Consider the following 21,206-nt stretch of genomic DNA (forward strand, 5'->3'; position numbering starts at 1 on the left):
TGCACATGGGTTTTTTTTATGCGCATCTTTGTGTATTTTGTAAATTGATATTCTAAAATGCGCATAAAAACAGGATTAAAACACAGCTTCTGATTTTAATATCATTTTAAAAAGCCAACGTCGTGAAAGTCTTGAAATTATCCTGTGTAACACACTGAGTTTTCCATTGGCCTGTGTTAATTACTCAGGTTAAAGTAACGTATTGCATGAGAAATGAGTGATGGAAAGGCAAAGTTTTGAATAATAATCCCTTAATTTTGCTTTTTTGAAGTGCTCTGGACGTAATGCGAGGTTAATGCGAACACATTTGCCTACCAAACTCGTGACGTGACTACATTATGCTTGCCTTGTTTACTGTTGGTTGCTAGGCTACCAATACTACAGTCAGCCACTCTTGTTGGAAACGCACGCAATTACCATTTAGGATTATTATTTGCGAATTTTAAAAAGATCTGCTTCACTTTAGGAGGGAAACCCAGCTATTGATTATCATATAAATGTAGAATTCAGGGTGTTTAGTGACACCGGTGGCCGTTCTGTGAACTGCAGCAGCATGTTGTTGCTCGAAATTACCGACTGGAAATTGCTTGCTTGATGTGGACTTGGTTTTTTTTTACAACTTGATGTAATGCACGTAATTCGCATTATGTATTATTATTTGCAACCTTTACAAAGTTTTGCTTCACTTTAGGATGGAAACGCAGCTATTGAGTACCGTATGAAAGATTAATGTAGAATTTAGAATGTTTTTAGTGACACCGGTGGCCGTTCTGTGAACTGCAGCAGCATCTTATTGCTCACAATTACAGATGGAAAATTGCTTGCTTGAGGTGGTTTTGGATTTGGTTAAACAAAGGTTAATGCGAAGACATTTGCCGAATAAATGCGTGACGTGACTACATTATGCTTGCCTTGTTTACCATTGGTTGCTAGGCTACCAATACTACAGTCAGCCACTCTAACTTGTTGAAAATACACGTCATTCCAATTTAGGATTATAACTTGTGAATTTTAAATAGATTTGCTTTACTTTAGGATGGAAACCCACCTATTGATTACCGTATAAAATATTAATGTAGAATTCAGAATGTTTTAGTGACACCGGAGGCCGTTCTGTGAACTGCAGCAGCATCTTTTTGCTCACAGTTACGGATTTTTAGATGGAAAATTAATAGTAAATTACCGTAAAGAGATCATGTTTGATCAGGCTCTTTAAAAAAATGAAATACTAGAATCTTTGTTTCGTCTGTTTTTCGAAATGCTTGATGGAAACGCATGTAATTTAAGATTAATTTAAGATTATTGTTTTTGCTTCACTTTAGGATGGAAACCCAGCTATTAAGTACCGTATAAATGATTAATGTATAAATTAATGCGTTTTAGTGACATCGGTGGCCGTTCTGTGAACTGCAGTAGCATTTTATTGCATGCAATTACAGACGGAAAATTACTGGTAATTTACTGTAAAGAAATTAATTACAGAAAATACAGCAATTTTACGAAATGCAAAGTAAATTGATTAAATTTTGTGCATATTTTGAATATATTTGGTAACACGTTAATAATTAGAAGATTACATTAGCTGATTTTAGTTTAAAAACAATGAACTATACATTTATTACAGTATTTACACATCTTTGGTAACGTTAATCAAAATAAAGTCGTTCTTAGTTAACCAAGTAGTTAATTAACTTACAGTGCATTGAATAATGTTAGTAAGCACAACTTTGGATTTTATGAGTGCATTAGTAAATGTTGAACTATGATTAATAAATGCTGTGCTAGTATGTTCATGTTAGAAAATACATACTATTACTAACGGAGCCCGATAACCGTATATCATAACATTTGGCATATAACTGATTCCTTAACAAACCTCTACTTGTTCAAACGTTGATCTCAAAAATAATCCTGTGATCTTTCTTTCAGCTGAAAATGTTTTGCTTTGACATTTAATGTGTGTGAAGTATCTAAGCTGAGATCCTCTATATCCATGGTTTCATCTCCGTCTTTTGTATAGTCAAATATAACAGCAGCAGATACTCTTGTGCTTTAATAACCGTATGTATTACAGTTTATTCAACACACACAAGCTTTAAAACAGCCAAAAGCTTGTAAAATGGGTTCAGTGAAATGTTCTTCAACAAGACTAGAGGTTCAAGTCAGGAATGCATTTACTCTGAATGTTTACATGCATGACTGGAGCAACCAAATCTCAGCCCTCTTTAACCCAGTTATTCTGGCTTCTGCTGTGCTTGCTTTAACTTCTGCATGTTTCACCTCTGCTTGATGTGAAATTTATATCCGACGGCAAAAGAACCACAAAATGCATTACTTGTGTTGCCAAATTGCAAATGCATTTATATTATTGTCAGATAATTATGTTTGATTAAGAGGCCTGTACCATGATGGAGGCTCAACAAACTCAGGGTTACAGGATCAGTTTTTGTTAACCATACCGGTGGAGTCAGGCTTTGTTGTTAGTGTGATGATGCATTGCAGGGCATCAACTTTGTTAGCTCAGGCTTTGATCCTGAGTTCATGAAGGCGGGGAATCAGTAGCTAACAGCCAATCACAGACCTCAAAACATAAAGATGCTGTAATTGAGTTAAAGTGTAGTCTGCACAATTTATAGGCTAAGATTAAAAAAATTGCTAATTAATGACGTTAAGGTAATATGTACAGTTGATAATGCGTATTGTGTAGGTTTACAGAAACTCTAAAATTTAAGCTCATGAAACTTTTATCAAAGCTTAATCTGATGATTAAAAAATAAAGCTTTAAAATTTCAGATGCATATCTGTACATTTATATACAATTAGACTAAATGGTTAAGACTATAATAAATATATAAATCATCTAATATATTTAAATTCATTTCATCTAGGTTTCACTATTAAGTGACTTAATTTAACACAAGAGAAAGTAAAGGCTTGTCTTTGTCATTGATTAGTGATCTCTAAACCAGAACTGAACTCACCTGAACTTAGCCTCAACATAACCAGAACAAGGCCAGAACTTATCCTACACATAGCCCAAACTTAACCTTAACATAACCAAAACATGGCCAGTACTTATCCTGAACATAGCTTCTAATTTACCTGAACATAACCAGAACATAGCCAGAACTTATCCTGAACATAACCTCAACTTAAGCTAAACATGACTAGAACTTATCCTAAACATAGCCTCAACTTATGCAGAACATGGACAGAAAGTCCACCTGAACATAACCAGAACATGACCTGAACGTAGCCTCAGCATATCCAAAACTTAACCTGAACATAGAATAAACTTATCCTAAACATAGCCAGAACTTTTCCTGAACATAACAACTAGAGCTGGTTAGCCATGCAGCGCAAGTTACCATGGCAACAAAGAGCAGTTATTGCCAAAATACTTATGTTGTACCTGAAACCCAGGATTGCAGTAAACTAAAACTAATCTGGCTAACCATCAAATCCGGCTTCATGGTACAGGCCCCGGTTCCATCATCTCCCCCTGTTTTGTAAATACAATTTATCGAAGCTTTCTAAAGGTTTTCTGCAGCCTCTGGTGAATGATTTGGGTTTGTCCTACATATAAAAGCACATTAATGCGTGAGTTATGGGATGTTTTGTTTCTTTTTCTTGCATGCTGCATCAGATTAACTGCTATGGGATTTATGGACTACCTGATATTGTATGAAACAATAAAGATTTAAACTTGACATTGCATACGGGATCCAGTCGTGTCTCTTTCTGTTCACTCATGATGTGTTTATTGTGTGAAGCAGCAGTAATGTTGAGTCCACTGGTTCATCATAGACATTTTCAGGCCCATGTGGCTCTAACAATAGAAATTAGATGTGTTTGTGTGTCAGTCTGTGATCCGTGTGTTTTGCAGGAGCTGATCTTCAAGTGTTTAAAATCTCTCCGCTGATCGAGTGGCCACGGCCCGCAGATTCCCATACACCTTAGATGGAGGACTGCCTGTGAGGGTGAGATTAAGCATTAGTACTGTTTACTAATATATATTTATTTTGAACATGCATATCAGCAGTATTGGGTAAAGTTACTGTTTATATCAGCAGCACTGGCTATATTCATGGCACCACTTGTAGTAAAGGTTCAAGAACATAACCTGAACATAGACAGAACTTAACCGGAACATAGCCAGAGCTTAATCTGAACATATAGATAGAACATAACATTAACATAGTCAGAATGCAACCTAAACATAACCGGAACATAAACTGAACATAGTCAGAACTTAAACGGAACATAGACCGAACATAACCTGCATATAGCCAGAACTTAACTAACATAATCAGGGATTAACCCAAACATAGCCAGAACATAGACTGACATAACTTGAACTTAGATAGAACATAACCGGAACATAGCCAGAGCTTAACCTGAACATAGAAGGAACATAGACCGAACATAAGCTGAATATAAACAGAACATAACCGGAACATAGTCAGAGATTACCCTGAATATAGCCAGAACTTATCCAGAACATAGACTGACATAACTTAAACATAGTCAGAACTTAACCTGAACTTAGATAGAACATAACTGGAACATAGCCAGAGCTTAACCTGAACATAGAAGGAACATAGACCGAACATAAGCTGAATATAAACAGAACATAACCAGAACTTAACCTGAACATAGTCAGAACTTCACTGGAACATAGACAGAACTTAACCAGAACATAACCTGAACATAGCCAGAAAATACAAGTTGTTTCAAATTGATTAATGATAATATTGTAAAATCGCTCCAGAATACACATTTTTTTTAAACATTTGCATTGGAGTATGTTCTAGAATAAAACTTTACATTTTTAATTTTAAATATTAGATACTTAAATATGTTACTTTGATTGCAGCGAATTTAGAATATGAGTAATATTTTTATTCAGCTGCAAAAAAGAAATAATAATAAACTTGTTACTTTTTTAGATGCACATATAGACTTTAGCCAAATATACAAGTAAATAGAGACAGAAATTTTAGGGCCCATATAATTTAAATATACATGTATAGATGTAATATTACTAACCGAGAATGAGATTGCATATTGCTGTTCGTGCCATTTTAATATTCTGGAAAGACCCCAATATATGAATCTTCCTGAAAAGACAAAGAAATATCATGAATAGAAAAAACAGTGAAATAAATGACACAAAAAGAGATTCATATATTGCAAAACTACAGTAAATGACATGATATATAGCAAGAGCACTGAATACACTAATCAAACACACAATTCACATTTACTACGAATATTTCCAAATATTCTTGCTAGAGTTGATAAAATGCATCAAGAAGGATTAAGAAGATCTGAGTTTACTGACGTGTCTGCGAGCACGATCCTGGTTTTGGTGACGTTCTCAATAGTAAACTTTGTTTTTCCTCCTTTTCCTGCTATTCTGCCGATGGCTCTGGACAGATGATCTCCTTTCAGAGGTTTAACTGCAAAAGCACACACAGAAGTCAGCGTATAAAATAGAGTACTCATACAAAATAGCTCAGATTTCAGACTGACTTACCATCTGTGACATCAAATGTTTCCAAAAACAGTTCATCTAATCTGATCAGCGCAAGAGCATCCTGTGAGTGATAAGATTAGATAATTGTGAAATTTCTTGTTATATTAATAGTAAAATATAACGCACATCCAGTCAGTTGTTCAGGCAGAATAAAGCCTGATGGGCTTATCAGACTAAGGGTTTTTATTCTGTAATAACAACCAGCTGGATGTACATTATCACGCTTATTACACTGTCACACAGAGGCATTGTTAGGGTATGTGTGGAACAAAACGAAAATAAATGATGACTCAGCTGACGTAGCACTATGGTGCAAAGGTGTGTTTATTTACAGTGCAAAAGTTTCCAATCGAAAAATCAACAATAAATAAATAAATATATATAAACAAACACAACAAAAAAATAGAGTAACAAAATAATTATATACAAAATATTTGCTATCCAGATTTAATACTCTCCAACTAACTATTCTCCACAACTGAGACCTCCAAACTCCTACGACTCCCACCCTGAACTGAGCGCGAGTCGCTCTTTTTATAGTGAGCAACTCCGCCCACTTATGGCTTCAACCATTTGCAGGTGAGTAGATGATACGTTTCTACATGAAACATTCTTCAGGTAAGTTTTCCTTTTATGTCAAAACATACACTTCATTTGTAAATACATCACATGACAAAACATTAAACAAAGATACCTTTACGCAGGTCTTTAAACCCCTTTTTACCTTTTCCCCAGTCTCTTCATCCCCACATAAAACACACAGGCCCAGTTTCACAAACAGGGCTTAGATTGAGCCAAGACTAGGCCTTAGTTAAAATAGGCTATTTAAGAAACATTTATAAAAAATGGCCTTAGAAAAATATGACTGATGTGCACCTGGAGACAAAAAAATGACACTGACATATTTTAAGACGTCTCACCGCAAGTTATTTTGAATACAAACAAGCAATTTAATCTTGACTAGGCTTAAACCTTGTTTGTGAAACCGGGGGATAGTCTCCCCCGGGTGCACGACCACTCTGCGCATGCAGTATTAGATACTAAACATTGATCGGAGCTGTAATAATAGACTAACTTCAGAGTTTTGGGTACATTTAAAACATTTTTAGTGCCGTCAAACAATTAATTAACAAAAAAAAACATATTTAAAATAATAATAAAAATGAATGTTTGTATTTATATATGAATACCAGTTATATTTGCACAGTACACATACTTTAGATTTAAATTATGTAAATACAAGCATTCATTTTGCATGCCATTAGTCATGATTCATTTTTTGACAGTACTAGTTTGGAACCCCCAAAAATGATGATACTAATTAATTAATTAAATAAATCTTACTTATGAAGTAAAACAATCATTTTGAAACTCAAATAGAAATGTAATGCAAACAACATTCACGTGTACCAAGCGTCACTGCAAAATATTATTAATTCACCCGTTAATAACTGACACTGACCTCCACCTGAAATCCTAACACGAAGGCCTTCACGAAGTCTGCAGCTCTGGTCAGAGCACCGATGTCCTGCGTTTCTTTGCACGTCTGTAAAAGCAGACTAGTTTATTATTACTGCGTACATTTGAGCAAATAATACAGAATCTATTTTCATAAACTATATCCTGACATCACTTGAGCTGACCATTCTCAATAAAAACACGCATAGATTAAACCAAACTATACAAGACTATCCTAATACATAGATATTTACATTTATATATCACTTGTTTCATTTATATTTTATATATAAACATTAAAAAACCTTGTTTTCATATTTATGCATGCTAGTATTAATAGACTTTGTCAATGTGGTCATGTCATTGGCCCATGAACATTTCCTGCTTGTTGTCGAACCATTTCATAACTGTAACAAGAGGCAATTCAAGCATAACCTAATGTTAAAACAGCTGTCATAACATCATTTATCAATATGGGGCTCTTTTTTTGTACTATTGGAAACTTTAGAAATTAAAAATGTAAAACAGGAAATACGTTGGGACCATTGTTTTTGCTTGCATCTCTCAAAATGTTCTATATATACGTAATAAATGCACAAACATTATGCCAAAGCAAGCTTTTAATTTGGATGTGGTTAATCTTGCCCAGCTTTAGTCGTAATCCTGCTGTCAGCACTTACTTTAATCTCCACCTGTCTTGTTTTGAGGTTGAATCGCACTTGGAGCTGCAGGTTTTCCACGATGGGGGTGAAGATTTTCAGCCAGTTTTCCTTCAGAGGTGTGTATCGGTGAGAAGGAACCGGCACTTTGCGCATTTCATCCACACCGCCCTGAAAACAACAGCAACACAAAACACACACTTGATTATCAAGCAGAATGTTCAGATATCCGTTCACACAATGAACCAAATAAGAGCGTTCAGCAGACATGTTATAATGGACAGACGGCTGCTTCTCACTCAGGGCTGCTGTTTATGCTAATGAGGGGGAGATGGTCACTAGTGGGCGGGGCTTTCCCCCTCTGATGACACGTACAACGGGAGAATGTCAATAAAAGTGTTTCCTTCATAAAGTCTGATTATAAAGAATTCAATTTATCAATGATTATCATTAAAGGCTGGTTATATTCACACGCTGTTACCACACAACTGAGTTTAAATCCCTTAACAAAGTGATTTTTGCATAATAGGTGCCCTTAAAATTATCAAAAATACTAGTAATATATGTTGTTAAGCGTTTTGTCCCGTTTACTGACGGTAATAACGTACACTGGACTCCCGTAACAGCTCCTAGTTGGTGTAAGAATACACAGAATGTCTACTGTTTATATGTTCAGTCTTACCCCGAGCTGGTCTCCGGACAGGGCCGGGAAATGTGGCCTTTTCACCGGCGCGCTGCTGCTGCTCTCCTCGGTCTGCGTGTCCATCTCCGCCGCGGCGCGCTTGCGCTTCTCTCTTTTCTTACTTTTGACTTTCTCAAACGCTTCTGTGTTTCCATCACAATCCATAGTAGCGCTTACTTCTGCTGTCGAATCTGATACAGATTCCATAGTTTACTAATTTATTAAAAACTACACTCCAGCACAGATGTTTACCATCGACATGTGGCGTCGGCCATGTTACAGAAAGGACCGTACTGCTGCCCGGAGCGGTGCCAAATGCTAATGCTTATTACTAAATAAATCCAAAGGCTACAGTGATGTCTAAGGTAATTGTTTTAAAATGTTTAGATTTAATTCGAATTTATTAAATTAAAAAAAACATTTGAGTTATTTTGAGTTGTGAAGATTTTTTTTGTTCATTTTGATTAGGCTAAATGTGGGTCAACTATGTTCTGAGGGTCCTTCACGCTGTAGGAAAACACCGGAGAGCTCACGTGTAGCCTATAAATATACTATTGGACGGACAGACAGACAGACAGACAGACAGACAGACAGACAGACAGACAGACAGACAGACAGACAGACAGACAGACAGACAGATAGATAGATAGATAGATAGATAGATAGATAGATAGATAGATAGATAGATAGATAGATAGATAGATAGATAGATAGATAGATAGATAGATAGATAGATAGGATGGACGGATAGACAGACAGATATAGACGGACGGATGGATGGATAGACAGACAAACATGATAGATAGATAGATAAACACAGACAGCACCTACCAGACATTCATTATTGTAAAACGTGAATCAGGAAATGTTAATAAATGTGGAGCAGTGCAGATAGAGAAACATATTATTAGAAATTATGAATACTAAATGAGTGAAACTTATGGAGAATTAAGTTTAAAACAAATGAGAATTTAAGAATATTCATTCATTCATTTTCTTGTTGGCTTAGTCCCTTTAATTTAAGAATATGTTAAGCAATAAATTGGGGTGAATTAAAAAACAATAACAAAAGCACTCGGTATAAGAGCAACAAAGTTCAGTCTATTGAAAATTGAGAATATAACAATTAAGAATATGTTAAGAAATGCCCCAGAACAATATGAAGTGTATTTTGCGATTATAAATCAGTGAAATGCAATAGGTATAATAAATGGAATTTAAGGAGAATGAACTATAAAGATTATATATATATATGTGTGTGTGTGTGTGTGTAAAATACATTTTATTCTGTTATATATTACTAGTATCCAGTAAAAAAAACAGTGAAGTCTAGAAGGGATGCAGTTGCAGGTACATCAATATGACATAATTTGTGTAACACTACAACAATAATTAATATTTTCACATTACTGTGATAAAAGGGGTAAATGTTAATAAAAATTCAATTTAATAGGTAATGTTATAAAAAATATGAATAATACTTTGTATTATTACTTTTTCCATTACTGGGGTGGGGGTAGACATTGATAAATTACAATGAATGGGTAATTAAATAAATAATATGACTAATACTGTGTATACCTGTTTTTACATTACTGTTATGGTTGGGTTTAGGTTTGGGGTAGAGATAGACGTTAATACAATAAAATTAATGGTTAATTTATGAAATAATATGACTAATACTCTGTTTAATTGCTGTTTTTGCATTACTGTGAGGTTTGGGTTTATTGTTGAGGTAGGGGTAGATGGAAATATGGTAATAACATACAATTAATAGGTTATTTAATAAATAATACTGTCAGAATTGGGTTTAGGGTTGGGGTTGATGTTAATAAAATACAATAGATGTGTAGTTAAATAATATAAATAATTCTCGACCGCAGCTGTATCCCTTTTAGCAAAAACCCACACCAATCCACCAGGTGGCGGAAGTATAGCTTTTAAGAGGGTTGTCAACAGCCATTGAAACAAAGAAGAAGCAAACAGCGCAACTGACATCTCTTTCCTTCTGCTCAAACTGATAGATTTTAGTTTCATATTGAGCACAGATCATGTCAGCAGCTCTCGAGAAGCCGCAGATCATCGCGCACATCCAGAAGAGCTTGAACTACACGGTGTTCGAGAGCAAATGGATTCCGTGCAGCGCCAAGTTTGTTTGTATGGGAAACTTCGCGAGAGGAACCGGAGTGATGCAGATCTACGAGATCCAGCACGGGGAGCTGCAGCTGGTCAGAGAGGTCAGGTCTCTTCATAGTATATATTCACTGAAGCACAAATCAAACTGCTGAAAAGCTTTGCTGTTTATTAGCTAAGCCAGTTCGGCGCTTTCTAGAAAAGTCCTGAGGCGCGGTTGCCATGGCGACAAAACTCAACTGCCTCAGTCTCTGTTTACAACGCGTTTATTAACGTTTACTTCACCGTCATAGTTCATATTCATCCACAATACACATGTGAATCATGACTATAAGACTAGTCAGGGATCAGTTAAAAATAGAGATTTATTCATGATCTATTATGCAAAAATCCCTTTTATAAGGGGTTTAACCCCAGTTGTGTGTCAGCAGTTTGTGAATATCTCCAGCCTCTAATGGTAAAGATGAATTAATTGTGTTTGATGTAATCAGACTTAATAAAAACAGTCTGCGGAAACACTTTTTTAAAATTATATTTAATTTATATATATATATATATATATATATATATATATATATATATATATATATATATATATATATAATATATATATATATATATATATATATATTTAATTTTTGAGTACTTTTAGGGCATGGGGTTGAAGATGAATACCATGTTTTGTAATGATATGTGAATATGTTGGTAAAATATAGTGTTTTTGGCCAAAAATCGAAATGGGCGACGCCCAAAATGGCTGACCTGTGAAAATCAGACATCATTCGACTCGACATGCTCTGCCGGATGTAATGAGACAAGTTTTATCAGTTTCGGACGAAAGGTTGAGACGTTATAAGCCAAAAATCAAGTTTTTTGTATCTCCGGACCACTAGGGGGCAATGTGCCAAAACTCAGCATATAACCTCGGACCCTAGTTGTCATAACACACACCAAGTTTGGTGTGAATCGGTGAATGCGTTACAGAGATATCGTCTCAAGTCCATTTTCGCAAGTTCTACGTTAAATTTGATCGCAAGTTAAGCGAAAACAGTTGGTCTAATCAACTTCAATTCCATAACTCTTGGTTGGCATGGTCTGTAGATCATGTGATTCAATTTTGGTGAAAATCGCAGAAACGGCCTAGGACGAGTTCGATCAAATAGGTTTTTCGAAAAATTTAAAATAGCGCGAAAAAATTCATGACGGAAAATGATGTCATAGGGTGCGTTTGAATCGGACTGAGCCAAGGAGTCAGCGGAATTTTGATTGTAGCCCATTCGGTTCAAAAGTTATTATGATAAACATACGTGAAAGTTTGGACAAGTGGTGGCGCTAGAGAGTTTGATTTTGAGACTTCACATTTGGTCTGATTAATGTTAAGACTGTCCTCTATCATTGTGCCAAATTATACAACTTTCCCGCATACGCCTATATGGGCTGCCATTCATATCCGGTGGAAGAAATGGAAGAAGAATTCTTACACTTGAATGAATCAAAAACTGAAGTACTAGTGTTTGGTCCTCCGAGTGTCTGTGAATCTACAATTAATAAATTAGGTTCGATCAAGCCTAAGGTCCACAGTCACGTAAAAAATCTTGGAGTTACTTTTGACACTGAGTTAAAGTTTGACAAGCAAATAAACTCAGTTGTCAAAAGTGGTTTCTATCAATTAGGGAACATTGCCAAATTGAAGCCTTTTCTTTCTTTTAAAGAGCTGGAAACTGTCATTAATGTTTTTATTATGTCAAGACTGGACTACTGTAACTCTTTGTATTCTGGAGTTTCACAGGCATCAATAGCACGCCTGCAGCTGGTTCAAAATGCAGCTGCTAGGCTTTTAACTGGGACAAAAAAATCCTCTAGTATCTCACCAGTTTTATTGTCTCTTCACTGGCTCCCAGTCCAATTTAGAATTCAATATAAATTATTGCTTCTAGTTTTTAAAAGTTTGAATGGTCTGGCACCGACTTACATTTCTGAGCTTCTTCACTGGCACACTTCATTGAGGCCAATCAGGTCCGAAAACACGTTTCAGCTAGTTGTCCCCAAAACGCGGTTGAAATCAAGAGGTGAAAGGGTTTTATTGCTGCAGCCCCCCGACTATGGAAGGGTCTGCCTTTACAGATCCGGTCATGTTCTTCACTTGGTGCTTTTAAGTCTCATCTAAAAAATCACCTTCTGTCTCTTGCCTTTGATTGTAATTAATTTTAATCTGTTTTATATATTTTGCAAATTTTTTATATATAGGTATAGATTTTGTATGCTGGTCGTTTTGTAAAGCACTTTGGTCAACATCTGTTGTTTTTAAATGTGCTCTATAAATAAAGCAAACAAACAAACAAACAAGAAGAATAATAATAATAGGAACGCTAACGGATCCAATAGGTGCCTACGCACCTACGGTGCTTGGCCCCTAATTAGAAAAATAACAGCAAAAAGGGTATATATAAGGGGTATATATATAACAAAAGGGGTATATAAATCACACATTAAAGAAAACGATTATATAACTGACAAATTTCAGTTGTTTTTAAAGACTGTGAGTAAGAAATAGTTTCATAGTATTACTGCAATTCAGTAAGCAAAATATATGAAAACAGGTTTTTGGTTGGAAAATTTACATGTATGTATATAAGGTTTTGTTAGTAAGATAAGAAGGTTAAGAAAAAAAAATATGTCAAGCTTCGGTTTTTTAACTGATAAAGCCAAACAAAACATTTTCCCATAGTAAAGAAAAGTCTGCATCAACATTCTCAATTACAAAAAGAGAGAAAGCTTTTCCAAAGGAAATTAGAGTATCTGCATTGCCAACATAAGCGAACGAGACTCAGGGTGTTGCTTACAAAATAAACAATTAGCATCAATATCTTATATCTTACTAAGAGTATTTACTGGGTATGTACGATGTATAATTCAAAATGAAACTTATCTAACATGTAATTAAGTAGCTATTTGGGATGAGCCATATTTTTCAGCAATCAACATCAGAAACGAAAGAATTCCAATAAAAAGTCACATTTGAAACTGACACAATTCCATGAAGAAATAAAGATCGTATTGATTTGTTTGAAGAAGCTGCAGAGAAACAAAATTTTCCTACCATTGTAGTAGATTGCAGAAACACTTTGATTGACATTCTCCCTTTGTACGTGTCATCAAAGGGGGGAAGCCCCGCCCACTAGTGCCCATCTCTCCTTCATTAACGTAAACAGCAGCCCTGAGTGAGAAGCAGCCGTCTGTCCATTAACCAATAGAGTTATTATAGTTAATGAAAAACAAAACAATCATTTACGTTTACTTGAAATAAAAATAAAAAACAAACGTTTATAAAAAACAAAAACGGACTGAAACTGTAATGTGAACACATTAAACTGACTGAAACTAACCATTCGTTTTCGTCTTTGTGAATGTATTTAATACATAAGCCTACTGTAAGCCTTTTAGAAGTGAATATTTACTTCGCGCTGCAGGTGTTTGACCCGTACAGCACCTCAGAATCTGTAATACTGCTGCCATTGGCCAGATCAAGCCTGTCCTTCTCCAGTCATCCTCACTATTGCTCCTGTGACAAAAACAATATACATATTGATATGATGTATTGTGCATTATTGATGTTTAATAAACATACTTTTCAATATTCTAGATAGAAAAATCCAAGCCAATCAAGTGTGGGACGTTTGGAGCCACGTCTCTCCAGCAGAGGCATCTGGCCACCGGAGACTTTGACGGAAATCTTAACGTTTGGTAGGAGCCCGCTGGATGTGGTTATGTTTGTGGTTATCTATTATGTTGTTATTTAAAGTGCAGTATTGCGTAATCTTTGCTCTTCAGGAATCTGGAAGTGCCCGACAGCCCGGTGTACTCAGTTAAAGCACACAAGGAGATCATAAACGCCATTGACGGAGTGGGAGGACTGGGCATCGGGGACGGGGCTCCAGAGATCGTCACTGGAAGTAGAGACGGTAAATAGGCGGATTTCTGCAGACGAGAAATCGCATGCAAATGTCAACAAAGCTTTCACCCTTTCTAAGTGTTTTGCAATTGTGTAAACTACTCAAAAATGTCTCTGTCGGTGTTTTCAAACTATTATTTTTGATTTACCAAAGCCAATTTCACATCTGTCTCATGCATAACAGAGAGACGTCACATCCATAACCAAGCTTTTTCCTCATACATGCAAAAATGTCATGTAAAATAAAATCAATCATGTTTGTTCTACCGTATATTGAGACAACTCTTCTCCTTTTGATTAGCATTCTTTCTTTTGGGTTGTGCAGTTTAATTCACTGAATGTCTACAAAGCATGTTGTATTCTGTAAACTCGCAGACTTTTTTTGGTCACATCCATAATGCATGATTATTTCCCTCATTAAAAATATAAAATATGTTTACAGATTGCTATTTGTCTGATCTCATAACTCTTTAGTGAGTTGTTTTGGTACACATAAACAGATGTTTCGATATAATGTTCACATATACTTACTCTGTGAATTTATATTTCGAGTTTTTACTGCAAATGTCACAACCATAACGCTGGAATTGCTCTGATACACATATTTATAGAAAACTGACTGCGCTTAGAAATGTTTGCGCTTCGGATTTTGATTGCGTGTGGTTTTATTAATAGGCACAGTGAAGGTGTGGGACTCCCGGCAGAAAGACACGCCGGTGGTCAACATGGAGCCCACAGAGGGAGAAACCAAGAGGGACTGCTGGACGGTCGCTTTCGGTCTGTGATTGTTAATCTTGCGTTACACACACACACAAGAGTTAGTTCATGAGTTAATGTTTTATTCTTTTTCAGAGTTTTACGTTTGTTTGCCCTTCTTTCTTTTCTTTTTTTACCAACAAATTAGAAATGGTCATACAAATCTTTTAAAGCTCGTCTGTTTAAGTGGTCATCAACTGGTTTTGTTATCGACAGGACTCATATTTTCCCGGTTTTCTTTTTCCAATTTTCCCCAAATGATGTTGAACAGATTCAGTGTTTCCTCTAATATTTGGTCTTCTAAAGAAAGTCTGATTTGTTTTATTTCAGCTAGAATAAAAGCAGTTTTTAATAGTTTTAAAGTCATTTTAAGGTCAATATTATTCGCCCCTTCAGCAATATTAGTTTTGGATTGTGTGCAGAAATCAATTCAATTCAGCTTTATTTGTACAGCGCTTTTACAATGTAGATCGTGTCAAAGCAGCTTCACATAAATGGTCATAGTAACTGGATCAGGGTGGTTCAGTTTTTACTGTTTAAGAACAAACCACTGTTATACAATGACTTGCCTAATTACTCTAACTTTACCCTAATTACCCTAGTGAAGCCTTTACATGCACTTTAAGCTGAATACTACTGTCTTGAAGAATATCTAGTCTAATATTATGTGCTGTCATCATGGAGAAGAGGAAAGAATTCAGGATTTGATAACCCTGGCCTCCTTTACACCTTATTTATTTACACTTATTAAGATTCAGTTTAATTAATTTAATCACAATCTCAAGTCTGGACACGCATTTGAGCCAGTTCACACGCTCACACACCACAGCTTTTATTTCTCACGCTTAAAAGTCACCGGTCCCTCCAATATTGACTGAAGATCAGCATTGGGTTTTCTTTCTTTTTATGTGTATTTTCAGGGTTTCTGCAAGTTTCACCAAGTCAAATTTAAGCCTTTTCAAGAGCATCAATAATGAAATTTCAGACTTGTATAGGGGTAAACACTACTGATGTTTAAAAACATTTAAAAACTGTAATTACTATTGTTTAATTAATTATTTCTTAGCCGCATATTTCATATAATGTGCCTCTAGTTCTATACATACTGTTTTTTCAACAAAAACTCTTTAAATCTTAGGAAACTAAAGGCATGCACAACAGACTGTTATAATATTAGTTATAAACAGAGATTTACTAAATGTTTTGTATGTGTTCTGACTAAAAAACACAGAGTAAATCTCACACTTTGCCTTGCTTTTTTTCCTCTAGGTCATGCTTTCAATGATCAAGACCGCTGTGTGTGCGCTGGATATGATAACGGCGACATCAAGCTGTTCGATCTTAGAAACATGTCTTTACGATGGGAGAAGAACATCAGAAATGGGGTGAGTGAGTGTTTATAATATTCAGTGCACATTTTTAAAGGCCTCCCAACAACAGTGGATGCATTTAAACAGAATTATGAAAATATATTATTATTATTATTATTATTTCCCAGAGATGGGAAAAGGCTGGAAGGGCATCCTCTGTGTAAAAGATATGCTGGATAAGTTGGCGGTTCATTCCACTGTGGCGACCCCTGATTAATAAAGGGACTAAGCTGAAAAGAAAATGAATGAATTATTATTGTTGTCTTTTCCAGGTGTGCTCTGTTGAATTCGACAGAAAAGACATCAACATGAACAAACTAGTGGCCACATCTTTAGAAGGCAAGTTTCACGTGTTCGACATGAGGACGCAGCACCCCAGCAAAGGCTTCGCTTCAGTCTCCGAGAAGGTTCGTCAGAAAAATCTCAGAACTATTTAATGTATTGATGCATTATTTCCGGTTGTATTGAGAGTTACCGTACGTTCACACCGAAAGCGGCAAGAGCTTCAAAGTAGCCGGAAGTCATTCATTTTCAATGAGAGCCGGCGGCGAGGAGCAGCGACCCCAAATTTTGAGACCCCAAATCTCCCACCGTGCTCGGCGGCAAGCAGTCAGATTGAAGACGTCCAGCGCTTGATCGGAGTTCAGAGAACACAGACCTGTGAACTTTGGTTCCGACCACAGTTGTTCCCAAGGGTTTGATGATTGCGGTTGCTGGATTTCCAATGTTTTCTTACAGGAACATGCATTAAATAAGTTACTGATGTTCATTACTGTTATATAAATTTATCTTAAAGGGTCACGAAACACCAAAACACATGTGTTTGAGCTGTTGACAGTGGTATATGTGTCCCACACTGCTAAAAACACTATTAGGACGCCTATATTTCACTAAAAAGTGTAAATTGGTTGTTTTTGCGTTATTTCAAGCAAATTCGTACTTCCGGTTTGAAACGAGTTTTTGAAGCTGCGTCACGGTCATGACATAATAGCGTGTATTCCAGCGTGCAGACTGGACGTCTGTGCCAGAGTGTGTCTTATTACGTCTTACAGTGTGCTGCATTAATGCATGAGTAAGACTTGGTTCAAACCAATCAGCGCGCTCTATTGTGCAACTTCATTAATATTCATTAGTCACAGTGTTTAGACGGCAGAGACGCCACGTTGTGTTGGCAAAACAAGCGTGAAGTGTTGCTTTTATAGTTTGCTGCCGTTAAGTTTTGTTTTCATTTTCTCTCTGTGAGAGCTCAGCTGGAGTCACGTGTAGATTCAAATAGACACTCCCACACCATCCCACTTTAGTTCCTCCGACACTCCCCCCTAAACAAAGCTGGACACGCCCACTTTTCTGACTTTTTCCAAAGTAGAGGTGTGAAAACAAGGGGGGGTTTCATGGCCCTTTAAAAAAGCGGGAAACTCACAAGACGTGACATTACAAAACAGTACTGCTGCTTCAGGATATTTCAGACATGGACACATATTGGATAAATAGAGCAAAGCCACGCCACACGCAACTTGATCTTCCATTGTTAAATGAATTTGATAAGAAGTGCGCATCATTTTCACGCTAGAAACATGTTTTATGCAGGAATGTAACTGACATGCTGTAACGGCTCCTTTAAATACGAGATCAGTGTAACGAGTTTTGACGCTCTCGCCGCCGGAGCTGAAGGCAGACAGCGTTGTCGCCAGGGCGGCCAGAGCAACCTTGGACGCTCTCGCCGCTTTCGGTGTGAACGTACGGTTGGGATTTAAAGCAATGCCAAAAACGTACCTATTTTCTGAGAGACCCCAAATCTCCCACCGTGCCTTTAATTTGCACTTATTGATGTTTTTCAGGCTCACAAATCCACAATATGGCAAGTGAGGCACTTACCTCAAAATCGTGACGTCTTCATGACAGCCGGAGGAGCGGGAAACCTGCATTTATGGAAATAGTAAGTGATTTCTTGCAGTTTATATTATTAAACATCTGGGCTGTTGATGTGACGTTGCATTTCCAGTACATGACAAAATACAATATATTTAGTATTGAAACGATGGGAACTATTATGCAAAAATCACTTTTATTAGGGCTTTTAAACACAGTTGTGTGGAAACAGTTAGTGAATATATCCAGCCTCTAATGGTTAACATTTATTAATTAAATTGTTATAATCAAACATGTTGAAAACAGAAACACTTGCATGACATTTTCCCTTTGTACATGTCTCTCCCTCATTAGCATATGCCGTTAGTCTTGTTTGAGAATCTGCCACTATGATGACACACAGGCATTTTCAGCTCCGCCCTCTTCTGAAAAGTGCACGATCTCATTTGCATTTAAAGCGACCTTAAAAGAATCATTTTTGCTGGCCACTCTTCAACTCCTCATTGCTTGACGGCTCTACTCAGTAGCATTCTTTCCTCCTGTTTTTCCAGTGAGTATCCGGCCCAGAGGAGTAAGAAGGGAGCAGATGATGTGGAGATGGGGGTCGCTGGATCTGTCAATCTCCTCCAGAACGTGACTCTGTCCACACAACCCATCTCCAGTCTAGACTGGAGCCCGGATAAACAGGGTCTCTGCGTCTGCTCCTCATTCGACCAGTCTGTACGAGTGCTCATAGTCACCAAACTCAACACTGTCTGAGCCAACAGTACATCACTTTTATTCTCCAACAGACTGGAATATCTGATGACTGTTTACATGAACGTGTGTGTCTTAAAGGGACAGTTCACCCCAAAATATAATGTACTCACTATTTATTCTTCCTTGTGTGGTTTTCAAACTTTTATTATCTTTTATCGGAAACAAAAGAAGATATTTCCATTAATGTTGGAAACCTGTAACCATTGACTTCCATAGTAGGAATAACAAGTACTATGGAAGTCAATGTTTTTCAGAATATCTTCCCTTGTGTTTAATAAGTTAATAAGCTCAAAGGTTTGAAACAAGGATGACAATTTTAATTTTGGGGTGAACTATCCCTTAAGTAAATCTGCAATTGTATTCGAGTTGATTAGTTTTTTTACAGACAAGTGTTATGATGCTTTATAACACTGGATGTAGTTGTGACTTTGCTTTGCTAGCACTGGTGAAATGGGTTCTTATGCCCAAAGTGAAGGCCTTCAGTGCTATGGTGAAGTTATTATTGATCTTTAATAATAAAATCAAAACATGAATTTCTATTATTCTGACTGTTAGCTGATTAATAGTTGAACACAAAGACCAAGAGTACAACTTTGAGGTCAAGTTGTTTTAATTGTATCACATTTTGGCTGTCTCCTTAACAATATCATTCCAGAAAGACAGGAACCAGCCAACAGTATCTGAGGTGTTCGCTAAAATGACCAAGTACTTGTGTGAAAGTAAAAGATGGAAGCAGTCTACTGAACCGCTGACTGCCTTGACCCGCTGTCTCGAGCGCATGACAATGTGTCTGTGTGTGAATGAGTGTGTGTGTGTGGTCACGTGATGTGCGTTTTCAGCGGTAGTGAGGAAGGAGGGCTGCTCAGAAATGCTACACGCCAGTGTGGATGTGGATTGTTGTCGTTCTAAAATGCCATTTAAAAACAAAGACATGTTAGTGTAAACAGGGCCTGAGTTTCGTGTTTTCGTGTATGGATCGCAATGCGCCCATCGTCTATTATCCCAACCGTAATACGTACATGGCAGAGCTTGCAAACTGTTTTTTTTTTTTTGTTGACAACACGAACGTTGTCAACATAACTAACTGAAAATCCAAAATACTTCCACACCGGTGACTTCATTGAAAGAGGAGAGGGTTTAAGCTCTGTCGACGGGTCTCCTGCTTCTGCAGTTTAACAAGCACTTCAACAAGCCTGTTTTTTCCCGCTTGGCAAGCCAAGCTGACGTTACATGGGGGCGTTGCAGCATCGACGATTCTATTTTTTGATTCGATAATTGAAGTTGACGATAAATTTCGATCGATTTTGATTAAAAATTGAAATCATGACACCCTTAATATATATATATATATATATATATATATATATATATATATATATATATATATATATATATATATATATATATATATATATATAAATACATACTACAGATTGTAATATATTACTTTTTCCCCAACACTGCATATAGAGTAGGTCACCATAATAACATCTGCCTATATTGGTACCCATATTGATATTGGCCAATAAATGGCCACAACATTTAAGTGGCCGATACATGCGTTTTTTTAATGTTATCGTTTGTATTACAATGATTTTGGCATCACAACGTCAACGTGGTGTCTCTCTGCCGTCTGAACACTGTAACAGGTAAAAATGATCTTCAAAAAATAGGTCTTCAAAGCTAATGATGTTCTGCTGGTATATGTTTTGAATATTTCAATAAAATTATACAAGTATTTAAGTGTAAATTTGAGCATATACTATACAGTGAGGTTTTTACTTAAATAATAATTGTAAGAGTTTTGAAATCGAAGCTAAAAACCTGATTAGGCCCATTTTCCATGTCTATCCATCTAAAATAAAAAATGTTTTTAAATAACTTAAAATGTGTCAAAACTACACAAATCTTGAGATTTTATTTTTTGACCACTTAATTTAAGTTCAATCTACTTCAGATTTGTTGCTTTCACTTAATCGGTTAGTGTGGAGCTCTGCATTTTTTACAGCGTAGACATTTTAACACAATC

At 36.3% G+C, this 21,206-nt stretch overlaps 2 protein-coding genes across 3 annotated transcripts; one reads left to right on the forward strand and one right to left on the reverse strand.

The window, feature by feature from the left end:
- Positions 1-3,738: 3,738 nt before the first annotated feature.
- On the reverse strand, positions 3,739-8,611 carry pno1 (partner of NOB1 homolog). Its single transcript, NM_200548.1, has 7 exons — positions 8,339-8,611; positions 7,678-7,827; positions 7,002-7,085; positions 5,540-5,600; positions 5,345-5,462; positions 5,050-5,120; positions 3,739-3,972 (listed from the first exon to the last, which is right to left on the reverse strand). Exons 1-7 carry the CDS (start codon positions 8,543-8,545, stop codon positions 3,905-3,907), a joined length of 759 nt encoding a protein of 252 aa, NP_956842.2. The 5' UTR covers positions 8,546-8,611; the 3' UTR covers positions 3,739-3,904.
- A 1,696-nt stretch (positions 8,612-10,307) lies between these two features.
- On the forward strand, positions 10,308-19,719 carry dnaaf10 (dynein axonemal assembly factor 10). Of its 2 annotated transcripts, XR_015505124.1 has the most exons (9): positions 10,308-10,575; positions 14,115-14,215; positions 14,303-14,433; positions 15,099-15,200; positions 16,449-16,564; positions 16,822-16,956; positions 18,388-18,485; positions 18,970-19,362; positions 19,418-19,719. XR_015505124.1 is itself a non-coding variant. In NM_001017621.1 (8 exons), exons 1-8 carry the CDS (start codon positions 10,390-10,392, stop codon positions 19,175-19,177), a joined length of 1,077 nt encoding a protein of 358 aa, NP_001017621.1. In that variant the 5' UTR covers positions 10,368-10,389; the 3' UTR covers positions 19,178-19,719. The 2 variants fall into 2 exon arrangements, 1 of the variants encoding a protein (NP_001017621.1); NM_001017621.1 differs by having other exon boundaries at positions 10,368-10,575; positions 18,970-19,719.
- The last annotated feature ends 1,487 nt before the right edge of the window (positions 19,720-21,206 follow it).

This window comes from Danio rerio, chromosome 13 (genome assembly GCF_052040795.2).
Source record: "Danio rerio strain M-AB ecotype USA chromosome 13, GRCz13ab, whole genome shotgun sequence".
Classification (NCBI taxonomy): Eukaryota; Metazoa; Chordata; class Actinopteri; order Cypriniformes; family Danionidae; genus Danio; species Danio rerio.